This window comes from Eucalyptus grandis, chromosome 5 (assembly GCF_016545825.1).
Source record: "Eucalyptus grandis isolate ANBG69807.140 chromosome 5, ASM1654582v1, whole genome shotgun sequence".
NCBI lineage: Eukaryota > Viridiplantae > Streptophyta > Magnoliopsida > Myrtales > Myrtaceae > Eucalyptus > Eucalyptus grandis.
Window position 1 is genome coordinate 58,971,123 of NC_052616.1, and position 12,624 is coordinate 58,983,746.

The 12,624-nt window shown below is 41.3% G+C and overlaps 1 protein-coding gene, 1 long non-coding RNA gene and 1 pseudogene across 2 annotated transcripts; 1 reads left to right on the forward strand and 2 right to left on the reverse strand.

Annotated features, from left to right (window-relative positions):
* Positions 1–331: 331 nt before the first annotated feature.
* On the forward strand, positions 332–6,012 carry LOC120293545 (histone-lysine N-methyltransferase SUVR4-like). The gene is made up of 10 exons (XM_039313182.1): positions 332–452; positions 1,427–1,593; positions 1,954–2,733; positions 2,914–3,176; positions 3,793–3,876; positions 4,349–4,482; positions 4,761–4,915; positions 4,992–5,088; positions 5,540–5,617; positions 5,698–6,012. Exons 2-6 carry the CDS (start codon positions 1,465–1,467, stop codon positions 4,362–4,364), a joined length of 1,272 nt encoding a protein of 423 aa, XP_039169116.1. The 5' UTR covers positions 332–452; positions 1,427–1,464; the 3' UTR covers positions 4,365–4,482; positions 4,761–4,915; positions 4,992–5,088; positions 5,540–5,617; positions 5,698–6,012.
* Positions 6,013–7,512: 1,500 nt separating this feature from the next.
* Positions 7,513–12,624, reverse strand: part of LOC120294085 — a 39,512-nt pseudogene continuing 34,400 nt past the window's right edge.
* Positions 9,786–10,771, reverse strand: LOC120293098. The gene is made up of 3 exons (XR_005550767.1): positions 10,551–10,771; positions 10,084–10,426; positions 9,786–9,939 (listed from the first exon to the last, which is right to left on the reverse strand). It is a non-coding gene; the product is annotated as an uncharacterized LOC120293098 (long non-coding RNA).

A 12,624-nucleotide genomic window follows, 5' to 3' on the forward strand; every position in this document is an offset into this window, starting at 1 on the left:
TTGGAGGAAGAAGCTCAAATGCATGAGGTTGAACGCCCATTAAAAAGATTGAGGTTGAGAAACCAAGAATCTCAGGGCTTAGCTTCTCCTAGTAATCAAAATTCTCAATTAGGCAGAACTTCTTTCCAGCCGACGGTTGAGCAGCAAGAAATCCAATCTTCTTCAGTCCAACAAAATAACATGAACAAGGGAAAACAACCCATTTCTCCCATGGCTTTGGCAGTAGTTGAAAGAAATAACCTGTCACAGCTCTCTACTACTAAAGTTAGTGAAACGTGTTCAGTAATGTCCTTCGATACTTCTATCAGAATAAGAGATAAAGGAAGGGCCTCTCTCTCCTCAATTTATCGATGGAAGCTCTATATCTGAGAGGCCATGTGATGAACCAAAGGATGAGAGATATGATGATGAGGAGCCCTTGAATGAAACTCCTATTGCAGCTATACTTCCAGGTCAATGTTTACTTAACAATTTGTTTGTTTGACTGGGGTTGTAGTTTTGTTGACTCATCTGCATAGTGACCAAAGTTTGTCAATTTCTTTGGGGTGAGGGAAGGGAATGATTACTTGTGCTTGTAGGTGACTTAGATCATTGTTGAGGATGAGGAAAACAGAAACTACATTCTCTGACTTTTTATATCCTTTGCTTTTCTTCCTATCTCTTTCTCTCCTTCATTCTTTTTCTCTTTATTCCTTGTTCCCTCCCTCAAATTTTTGTTTTCTCTCTCATTTTCTTCAGCAGAAGGAAATGCCTCCGGTGATGTCTATGCATGTTCAATGATAATATAATCCTCTTCTTATTTGGTTAAGTACGCTTTAGCAGCTTGATATCTTTCAATTAATTTTTTGATGTACTAACTACTAAAGAAAGACAGATTTATGTATGTAATGTTCCTGAATTTTCATTCACTTGGTGCAATTGGTTCTCCTTTTTCAAGGGAAATAGATTTCGTTTTTTAACAACGTCGAGTGGCTAGGCCTCTCAGAACTCCCTAATAAATTCAACTTAGTCATCATAGTCTTCCTTCATACTTCTATTGGGAAGTTATCGAGCTAAGTGGCAAGGTGGTGCCCAACATACATTCTTAAACTGTCTGTAGGTCAAAGTATGGATCTATATGACAAAAGCATTTGAAATATGCTGCTCTGAAAGCCGAAAGCTTAAATTTTCAAACTTTCTAGTCTTTAATAGGGAAGTAGCTGACTTCATTTACTGTTGTTCTATATTTCCTATCAATGCCAAGGAGAAAAAGAAGATGATTTGAGTAGAGTGATCCTTGTCTGCTCAGTTGGGTTTTTTTGGAAGGGAAAACTCTCAAATTGACTGACTCTGCATTTTATTATTATTAGGGCCGTCTTATTAAATATCTGATTGTAATTTTGGGGTCTAGTGGTGTTTGTTGATGTTGTTGGGTTAACACATGTAGATCCAATCAATAAAGGAGATTTGGCACTTAGGAAGGACATGATTGGTGGAAGAGGAGGCAGAGCTGACTGCACATCATCGAGTAAGTATAGGAATGACCATGAACGTGCTAACATTGCAGAGGAATCTCCCACCAAGCTAGAGATTGCCTCCTCGCCCTTGGGAGAGGTAAAAATTACTTTGAGCTGCAACTCTACCTGTGGAAGAGCAGACTTTCATATGCCTAGTATAGATGCAGTTCTAAAGTCAATGGATGATAAATATCTTCAATCTCAAAAAATCATTTACCCCAGTTTTTCTGTCTCGAAACTGATGAGAGATATGTGCCAATGCTTTCTGGAGTTAGGAAGCGGCTCTACAGATGCATCAAGAGAACTATCAATCAATATGGACCCTACAGTTGATACCTTACAGAGATCTGTTATGCAGGACACTCTCAATGTAGGAAGCGGCTCTACAGATGCATCAAGAGAACTATCAATCAATATGGACCCTACAGTTGATACCTTACAGAGATCTGTTATGCAGGACACTCTCAATGTTGGAAGCCGTAAAACAAACTCCTTTGTACCCAATAATGCTTCCAATGGATCTCCTGATGTTCAAGGATCAATTGGGGCAGCTGCACCACGAATTCCAAGATTTCCGGGGTCTTTAGATGGTTGTAATAATCACTTGAAAATGAACAAAAACAAGACCACAATTGATTGTGCTGGAAGTCAAAGGAAGCTGTCAGAAGAACATGAAGGTGCTGATTCGCGTAGTCTGGTGGTTTTCTCGAAGAGTCAGTCAACTCCTACTGATCTGAGGTCTGTCCATGATGTTAATGACATAGCCAAAGGAGAAGAAAGAGTAAAAATACCATGGGTTAACAAGATTGATGAGCAGTGTCCACCATCCTTTCACTACATACCTCATAGCCTCGCTTTCTCTAGTGCTTCTATCAATTTCTCCCTTTCTGAGATCGGAAATGAGAATTGCTGTTCAAATTGTTATGGTGACTGCCTGCCTTCTCCAGTACCCTGTGCTTGTGCATGTGCAAATGGGGGTGAGTTTATATACACTGTGAAAGGTCTTGTAAAGGAAGCTTTTTTGTTGAAGTGTATTTCTGTCAATCGCGACCCTAAAAAGAGCCACCACTTGTATTGTCGGGAATGCCCTCTAGAAAGGTCAAAAGATAACAACATTTTAGAACCGTGTAAGGGCCACCTGAAGAGAAAATTTATCAAAGAGTGCTGGAGAAAGTGTGGTTGTGGTAAACATTGTGGCAATCGAGTGGTGCAGCGGGGCATAAGTTATAATATGCAGGTAAACAATTGTTTTCGTGTTATTTTAAAGCTTTTGCCTGTTGTAGCTCTACTGTCATATTTGGACCTTGTGGTGGTTATCATTCTTAAAAGTGTTCCAGTTACTACTGCAGTGAGTGACTTTGTTTGGGAACCCTTAAGCTTAAGCCTGTACTCTTTTGTGACTGATTTTGTCCTTTAGGTGTTTATGACGCCTGAAGGAAAAGGGTGGGGTCTGCAAGCACTGGATGAACTGCCTAAAGGTGCATTTGTATGTGAGTACATAGGTGAAATATTAACCATCAAGGAAATGCATGAGCGAAATTTGAAGAAGGGTGACGCTGCGAAACGTACTTATCAGGTGCTCCTTGATTCTGATTGGAGCTCCATGTGTGTGAAGGATGATGAAGCTCTTTGTTTGGATTCAACGACCTTTGGAAACATTGCTAGGTTTATCAACCATAGGTATTTGTTTGTTTTGAGAAGTAGCATTCTTATGTTTATTTGGTTTTTGAGCTCTTAGATTGTTATTGCATCTGCCTTTAAGATGGAAATTCCTCAATATTGGATGGATTAATTTGTAAACGTAGCTCCTGGCAGAAAGTTCACTTGTTAAGCATAAGTCCTTTGGTCTAAAGCTTTGAGAATCCAACTTTCAGCTGCGCATTGCAAGCTTATCTCCTAAAACAGCATAAAATTTGAAGACACCTGGAAAGGATTTCCCCTATTCATTCATCGTAGAATTCATGTATTAAACCTGGTGAAACTGAGTTATTTGCTTTGTCACGGTACTGCTATTGTTTCCTGAGTGACATGAAAAAATTCATAGGACCAATTTAAGGTGTGGTTCTTAATTATAAGTGATGCTGTCCATTTGCTGTGTTGATTTAATCTTTCTCTATAATCAACCTAAAATATGTGCATAAAGTTGAGTTAGAAATTGTCTTTGTGAATGGTATCTAACGGGATACTGTGAGTAGAGTGACTCTGGTTGATCTTCAACCTCAATTCTACTGCAGTCCTAGATGTTTGTCTTTCTCCCTTTGTATGGGTACTCATTGATATCTGATGGCTCAAGCAGAGATCAGGGTGAGGTGCTAGCTGAAGCTCTAAAGATGATGCTGTGCAATGATAGGCACTCACTTGACATGCAGAAGGCTGCAGCGTTCATAAAGCGTTTAACCACATTCTTGTTATGCTTTGAGTCTGCAAAGTCCATGGCTGGTACCCTCTTGGTATCCCATGCCAATTATTTATTTCCTTGATACTAAGATTATCATTCTAATTGGTTACTTGTTTGCCCTTACTCACAGCCTTGGTCACTTTAAAGCATCTCCTATTAAATGCCGGGTTTTGTTGGAAAATGATCCTGGAGGTGGCTCAGTATCAGGTTCTGTTGCAGTAAGCAATTTACTGCTTCCATGCAGAACCCTTAATTGATGCATGATATGTTGGATTTAAAATGGAGATGAAGGAAGTAAGGCTAAAAAGAGAAGTGTCTCCTTTCTCCGTGATGCAATTTTGGGTGCATAAGAGAGATGAACGCATGCTGTCAAGGTTTAGGAAATCTCGTCTCTTGATGTACTTTTAAAGGATGTCATTCATCCCAAGGATATAAACTCATTTCTCTTTTGCAGGTCCAGAAGGTTCTAAAATTCCACCAATGGAAAAGTCTCAAAATGCTTTAACTGTTGGTCCATCATTACGACTTCAAGGATTGTTAGTACCGTTCTTCTCTTTCAAACGACCATCCCTTGGTCAAGAGAATCAAGTTACCTCCATACCTTCACTGAGATATCTCGCGCATTTTACGCTTTTTAAATTGCTTATCAAAAAAGAAAACATTCAGATTTTTGGCCACTGTATGTGTTATTTCGAATTGCATGATCTCTGTGATTTAATTGTAAAAGTACAATTTGAGATGGAAATTGCTATTAAAAGTTTTGAAATAGATGAGCGTTGACGTTGCAGAGATGAATTCTAAATGCCCCCAACTGCAATGCATGAGCTTAAAGCTTTGAGTCATAATTATTAAGCATTTTGTTATAGGTCAAAGTTCTCAACAAACTTGCTTCAGCTTGAGCTTCAGGAGCAGGTAGCGGCAGCAGAGTCTTGACAGATTTGGTAGAGGGTCTAGAAGAAGCAGCCGTTGCTGTAGAATTGAGGTTGAAGATCAACCAGAGTCATCCGGACTTAAAGGGAGGGTACGTGGTTTCTTGGTTTCTAGCAATGTCGTTTTCTTTTTCCTTCTCTAAGATCCTGATAGTGTAGAGGTTACAGATCTTTCTGAGACTATGGAGAGGCAGTGTTGAAGCACTTGGAGAACTCTATTGATTTGGACCCAAAGCTTCAGAAAGCTCCAGTAAATTATGAAGGAGTAAGTTTTGAATTGAGGACTCTTATTCTTAATAGATTGGACCTCATCATTTCAGCAGCTATTTATATTGTGTATTATCGTGTTCATATGCTGAGGAGACAAGTTAATGCTCTGATTCTCAATTAAAGTACATACGTTCTGAATGCTCCTGGGGATGGGAGCAAGAAGGAGAGTTAAATGTCACAATGGAGTCCATGTTGGTTCTTGATTTGTATCTACAAGAGGAGTCAAAATTATAGTCCACAATGAGTTGAGCAAAATGCTGTGTGCTTACCAAAATAATATCTGAACTAGTGACCTCAGAGGAGTATTTTACTATAAAGTAAATGCAGGTCCATCATGCTATCTAGTTAATTCCTCCCTTCTTTTCTCCCTGAATAGCGCAAGACACTGGGTGAGCTTTGCATTTTGCATGTGATGCTGATCTCTAGTCTGATTGCTGCTTAAACAGGTCCGGGTATCTGGGTTTGGAGGATAGTTCCTTCTGAGGCTCTCGCTTTATGATCCTGTTCTTCCTCTTAACATTGAGGTAGAGGAATCTCTTACACAAGCTACCATATAAATGATTTTATTGGATTAAGAATTCAAATCAAAATTTACCTGCTGTAGGCACCAACTCACGATGACGCTGTAAAACTTGGACTTGCCGTGCTTGGGGCTATTAAGGAGTTTGCAGCTTTGGATACATCCGCTTTAGCTTTGGTACAAGTATCTTTCGGCACATTATACTAGCAGTTAAAGTTGGCTTTGGCGTCTACCTCTGTACAGTACGTATGATCAGTGCGTCAATCTCTGATTCTGAGGAGGTTCATTTTCCAGATGGTTTTGGTCACAGGCACTCAAAATACTACTTGATGGCTATGTTTACTTTAGTTTTTACTTATGTTCCATGTATGCAACAGAGATGTTCTGATAAATAAGAAACGTTCTTCAACTACAGAATTTGTCAGAGGGATGTTTGAAGTTGTGATGCAACTAGTTTTTCTCGTTTTTATAATGTTCGATTAATTTTGATTGTGCGTATCTCCTGATCATTGTTCTTTACATGGAATGTGCATTTTCTGTGCTTAAATGTTGTGATGTTTCCCAAAGACATCCCATGCGTCTAATGTTTGTAATGATGAAGACTCATATTGGATGTCTTGATGAACTGACCTAAATCTCTTGCGTCCGACAACTCTGGCTCACGTCCCGTTTCTTTTTGGTTCATGAAACTATTTTCTGAGCGTGAACTTAGTATTTGGGAGGTGGAACTGTGACGACCCGAGCGGCGGTGCGCGGGGAGGAGGGATGGCGGTGCGTCCGCGCCTCCGGTCCTCGGACGCGCGCAAGGGAAGGGGAAGGATTCCTCTCCCTCTTGTCCCACATCGCTTTGGGAGGGGTCATGGGCCTTGTATATAAGGCTTGGGTTCCCTTAAACTTGCGTGACGCGTTTTAAAGCCGTGAGGACTCAGTGTCCAAAGCGGACAATATCACACAAGTGGGACCCGGGTCGTTACAAATGGTATCAGAGCCGACTCCCGACAGCGTGTGGGGCCACAGCGAGGACGCTGTGCTCCCAAGGGGGGGAGAATGTGACGACCCGAGCGGCGGTGCGCGGGGAGGAGGGATGGCGGTGCGTCCGCGCCTCCGGTCCTCGGACGCGCGCAAGGGAAGGGGAAGGATTCCTCTCCCTCTTGTCCCACATCGCTTAGGGAGGGGTCATGGGCCTTGTATATAAGGCTTGGGTTCCCTTAAACTTGCGTGACGCGTTTTAAAGCCGTGAGGACTCAGTGTCCAAAGCGGACAATATCACACAAGTGGGACCCGGGTCGTTACAGGAACAGAGGCTGTCTCTTCCAAGATACTGATTACTTGCCCCGCTGTTGAACTAATATTGAGGTCAAGCGCCATGTACCGCGCCAAATGGGGATCACATCCTCTGAGATTGTAGGCTACGTCAGAAAGAGTCGAGAGTTTATCGCAGTTCACAGTGCAAAGGTTTTTTAGTTTCGTCTCTCTTTTACTTTGTAGTGATGGCTGATGATAGCAATGAGGTTCCGCATGATGAAAGCCACCGCATGAACAAGACTATTATTGTACTTCAGCAAAACATACCGAAGCAGAAATTCCAGGAGTTGTCATGTGTGGAATCTCTGCTACTACACATGACAGTCTTCCTACCCATTGTTTACTTGAGGTGACATTAGACAATGCCACCTTATTGCATACTCCAGGGATTCTTTGGATGTTAATGTTCATTCAATGGATTGGGTCTATAAATGATTACCTTATTGTATTCTGAAAAATCAAAATGAGGAGAAACATGAAAATCATGAGAGCCACTATAAGGACTTAATGGGAAAAAACAACTATGGGGGGAGAGGGAGGAGAAACATGAATCCTGGATCGAGGCAAAGTATTCACCTTCTTAACTTGTATGAATTTATTGGAAAAGAGCATTTGATTCAGGCAAAAAGCAACATAATAAAGTACAGAACCTCCTCTCAGCACCACTTGATTATCGTTCCGCTCTACCTCAATACTACTACAAAACACGAACGTCACAGCCAAAATCGCAGAGCAAGACTTGCAAATCATGCTCAGCAGCTATGAATGATGAAAGACATACATATGTAGTACCATAACTCACACCCACATTACAACTTGAGGAAAACGAACTCCTCAATTGCAGAGATGTCCCCGAGCCTCTTCAGAGTCTCCTTGCTGGGCTGGTCATCAACTCCAATTGCCATCACGGCTTGCTTTCGCGGTGCAATCCTACCAACGCTCATGAAACTGACATTGACATTCTCTTCTCCCAAAATGCTTCCTACTGTGCCGATCATACCTGGCTGATCAACTTGCCTGCACAATATGATGCTTCCTCCAAGGTCACATCCACTTCGAAAGATCCCACCTTTGTGAGATGTGGGATCCCATCCTTCACCCGCCCCTCAACCGTGATCTCCCCAGAATCTGAAATGGCGCTGGCAAATCTTGATTCCACATTTGCAATCTGAACCTGGACATACTCAAGAGGACTCTCTGGTGAACCATCTAAGATGACCCGCTCCTCTGTTATTCTCAGTCCTCTCTGCTTAGCAGTAAAATCTGCATTGACCAAGTTCACAAAGACATCGGATATGGGTTCAATTATACCCTTAGTAATCATAGCACGGAGTAGTCTAGTGTCAAGATCATCAGGTGCTCTTGCAGAAGCATATGTCACTTTTATGGTTTTTACACCACTCCCACCCCCAACTAATTGAACGGCCAATCTCCCAAGCTTCTTAGCAAGTACAACAAATGGTTTCAGCTCTGTAAGAACCTGCAGCCAAAAAGGAAATGTATAAGGAACTCAAGATTTATGTTACTCAAGCATATCTTGAGCCAAGTTCTGCCTTCTGGATCTTAAACAAAGCACCCTCAGGCATCAAAATCGTCATTACACTCATCCAAAGTTACTTGTCTATCACACCACATTATTGACCCACTTCCTAAAGGAATTGACCAAGGGGAAGCATCTCTTACAGTCTTCAAAAGCTCACTTCCTCTGCTCATCTTGTACTGAGAGGAAGCTGGATTTGGGCCAAAGCCAAACATCAACGAAATTAAACAATTGTATACATATCGGATGATTCCAATCAACCACCTCAGTAAAAAATGTTTGCCAGAAAAGATCAAACTTCTACTGAGCACTGACAATCATTCTCCTCCACGGTACATATCAAAAAATTGGGCCAGCATATTTTACGGTCCTCAAAATCTCACTTCCTCTATTCATCTCATACAAAGAGGAAGCTGGATTTGGGCCAAAGCCAAACATCAATGAAATTAAACAATTGTACACATATAAGAAAATTGCAATTGATCGCCTCAGAACAAATCTTTGCCAAAAAAAGATCAAACTTCTAGAGAGCACCCATAGTCATTCTCCTCCAAATCACACATCAAGCAAGTTCCATCACAACAATTATGCATCAGAGCCCAACCCATGATAAGATATGTCAAATACTGAGAGCACATATATTGAAGATTGAGAGGAAACAGATTGGAGGATAAAAAGTTAGAAGTAGACCAAGAGATGCCAAACAGCCAAGTTGTAGAAAAAGTTCTTGATACCTTAGCTGGAACCATCGGCGCATTGACAGCAGTAGCAGCCAACTCTCCTTTTAGAGCTCTAATGACAGCTTCAGCAATTTCAATAGCCACTCCTTCCTGGCATGTCAAGTGACCGTTTTATATGCTTTCTAATAATATAGAGAAAGTTTAAGTTGGGTAAACTGTAACTGTTCACAAACCTGTGCTTCTGTGGTACTGGCTCCAAGGTGTGGGGTCACCGTGACCCTCTCGTGTTGTACCAACTTGCTGTCCTTCGCTGGTGGCTCCTCTGTGAAGACATCAAGTGCCGCCTGCAACAAGGCTAGTATGTGCTTCACCTCCCAAGGCAACAAGAAGGAAACTCAACATTTCAGTTATAAGATAGCAATACCTGAGCAACAGTTCCAGCATCCAATGCCCTCACAAGAGCTTCTTCATCAATCACTCCTCCACGAGCAACATTGACAATTCGAACTCCTTTCTTCATCTTTGCAAAAGTCTCATCATTGAGAACCTTTGATGTAGCAGGTGTCAGGGGCATGTGTAATGAAATGAAATCTGCAGTTGCTATGGCTTCATCAAAGCCCACAAGTTCCACCCCCACCGCTTGTGCTCAATCTGCGGGGGCATAAGGGTCATGTGCAATCACATGCATACCAAGACCTTTGGCACAACGTGCGACTTCTGATCCAACCTTTCCAAAACCCATAATGGCAAGCGTTTTCCCAACAAGGGACACACCCACATATTTGTTTCTTTGCCACTTTCCTGCATCAAGCAAAACAACCATATGTCAAAGACCAACATTGGTATAGCCTTAAGAAAATGTTGGCAACTCACTTTGTCCCCTATAAAACTTAAGCATTGACATCACTAAGGAGGCAAAATCCAAAAAACCCGTGCATCTCCTACCAATAGTAGCATGACAAGCTGCTTTAGCTCTTGTTTACTGATTGCACAACTCAATTATTCTTCTAGTTTTGCTTTATGGTATGATGTTGAGCAAACATGCATAGTGGTTGAAATTGCTATTCATATTGATCGTGCAGTGCCAAAGGTCAATTCCTTATCTCTAAAGACTTGAAGGCAACCCCTTGCTTGCAGCGGCCAATTCCATCAGCTCCAGCTGTTCATCCTCCATAATCTCCATGGATTCCTTGGCAATTCTGCGAGCAGTGGCCTTCTCCACTGCAGCTTTTCGTCTCTCTTCTTCTTTTTCTCGACGAAGCTCTTCTTTTTGTCTCTTTTTCTCCGCCTTCCAAACAAAAAAACCAGAGAAGTTGGTAAAGAAAAGAGAAAAGAAGATATGCTACTTAACCAATCAAATAAAGCAAAAGAAACTAACTAGTGAAAATGCAATATCAAGCTCAAATACTTACCTTAGATTCTTTCTGCAAATACTACTCCTGTCGCTCTGATTCTCGCCTTTGCTCACGTAGCAATCTCTCCTCCTCTCTCTGCTGTTCACGCATCAACCTTTCTTCTTCCTTCCTTCTTTCATGATCAAATCTTTCCATCTCTTTCCTCATTCGTTCCTCAGACTGCAATAGAAAAATACAGGATATCAGTACATGCCAAAGTTTTCTCCACAAAGCTCATATATCCTTAACACTCAGCACAACTCTTCAAAAAGGAAAAGGAGGAAAAGTGAGGGACAGGGAAAGAAAATCAGTCAATGTTGTTGACACCTAAATTTTTGCCAAAAATATTTCATGTTAAATTCTTGCATATAGATTATTTAGGCATTTTAATATAGTGTTTTAAATGGAATATGTTTTTACTTTAAAAGAAAATTGAAAAAAAAAAGATTAAAAAAAGAAAAGAAAAAAAAGTTGGGGCCAATGATCTAAATTTGACTAGCCAAGCCAAAGAGGTTAGATTGGAATTCAAATGGTAAGTTGGGGCCAAAATGCAATTTCCAAAAGTTAAGGGACCAATTTGCAAAATTTGCAAAATTTGCGCCCAAGCCCGTAAATCATCATCTTGGTCACCAATTAAGTTGAAATTAAATTTGGGCCAACTCGAATCAATCAAATGGAGCGAAAAGGACCAAATTTGCCTTGAGTTGGGTATTTTCGGATAAGAAAATGGCTAAGTTTGAGGGACTTTCTTGCAAAATTGGGTGGGCACAATTGCAAAATCTGGTTGAAATCTTAAACTACTATACATTTACTTGCTAATTGATCAAAAACCGCAGCCAAATTAATGGATTAAGGCACTCAAACTAGTTACCAAAACCAAGCCCATGATTAGGTCTTAATTCGGAGCTGCTAAGTAGGCATATTGGTGGCCCCACCATATCCTTCTCACCTGCCCAGCCAGCCCGATCTCTGCACGTGATGGAAGACCATCATTGGTACTGCAAGTGGACAAGCATTGGTCAGAGATAAGCTGCTGCAGGCACGGGAAAATCGCACCAAATCCGGACACTCAACAGCTGCGAAATTTGAAAATTTTGGCTAAGTCAGAAAGTGGGTGAGCTGGGTCAGTGGACAGGCTTGGTAGGTGGACAAAAGGCCGACCAAAAATTCTCTAATTGGGAGGGATAACATTACGGAAGGAAGGTCTTTCGAGGGAAGAGAGATAGGAGACGAGAGGGAGAGAAGAGAGCTCGGAATCGTCCACCAAAGAGGCCCTCAGAAGCAATTCCAGCAAAGAAAACCCAGAAATTCCAGATCAACCTTTTGAGAGAAAAGTGAGATTTTCACAACCCTTAGGTCAAAATTAGCCAAAACCTTCAACTAGAGAGTGAAACTCCACTCAAATATATTTCCATCCATAGGTCTCACGTCCTAAATGGAGATCGGGAAGGCCTCCTAAAGCCCCCCGAAAAACACCCTCCAGGCGGGCCAGGAAACACTGAAAATTTTCTAAAGTGTTGAGCCCAGTTGGTCACGAGTGGAGAAAAGGCAGTGTTTTTTGAGAAATTTGAGAAACAAATAAGGAAAATATTGACTTCTACCCCAAACTATAATACATGTAGTTTGGATTGGTGCCAATTTTTCCAACAAGATACGACTTGATGTCTAATTTTAGAGGTCAACGAAAACCTTCATTGTCAGTTCTTCTTTTCTGCAGATCTCATTTCCAGTTGAAGAATCCAACTTCCACGTGCTTCCAGAGAACAATTTCTCGGTTTCCTTGGCCAATAACCACTTGAAAAGGAAACTAGGAAGTAAGGTAAGCATCCTATATGTACTTATTTTCGATTTTGAGCATGTTTTGATCATGAAAATCAAGAGGAAAACCAGCTCGGAAAACTGATTTCTGAGGCTGAAATTTTTCTGAGTGTTTGAAATCTCTTCAAGAGTTTTGCATGTGTGCTTCTTGGAGAGGTCGTTTTGATGTTTTTCGGTGATTCATTCTCTATGATGTTTGTTGCATTTGAAAGCCCATGTTACCTACTTTCACGTGGATTAAGTAGCATTTCCCTTAGATCTCGTATGTGATGAG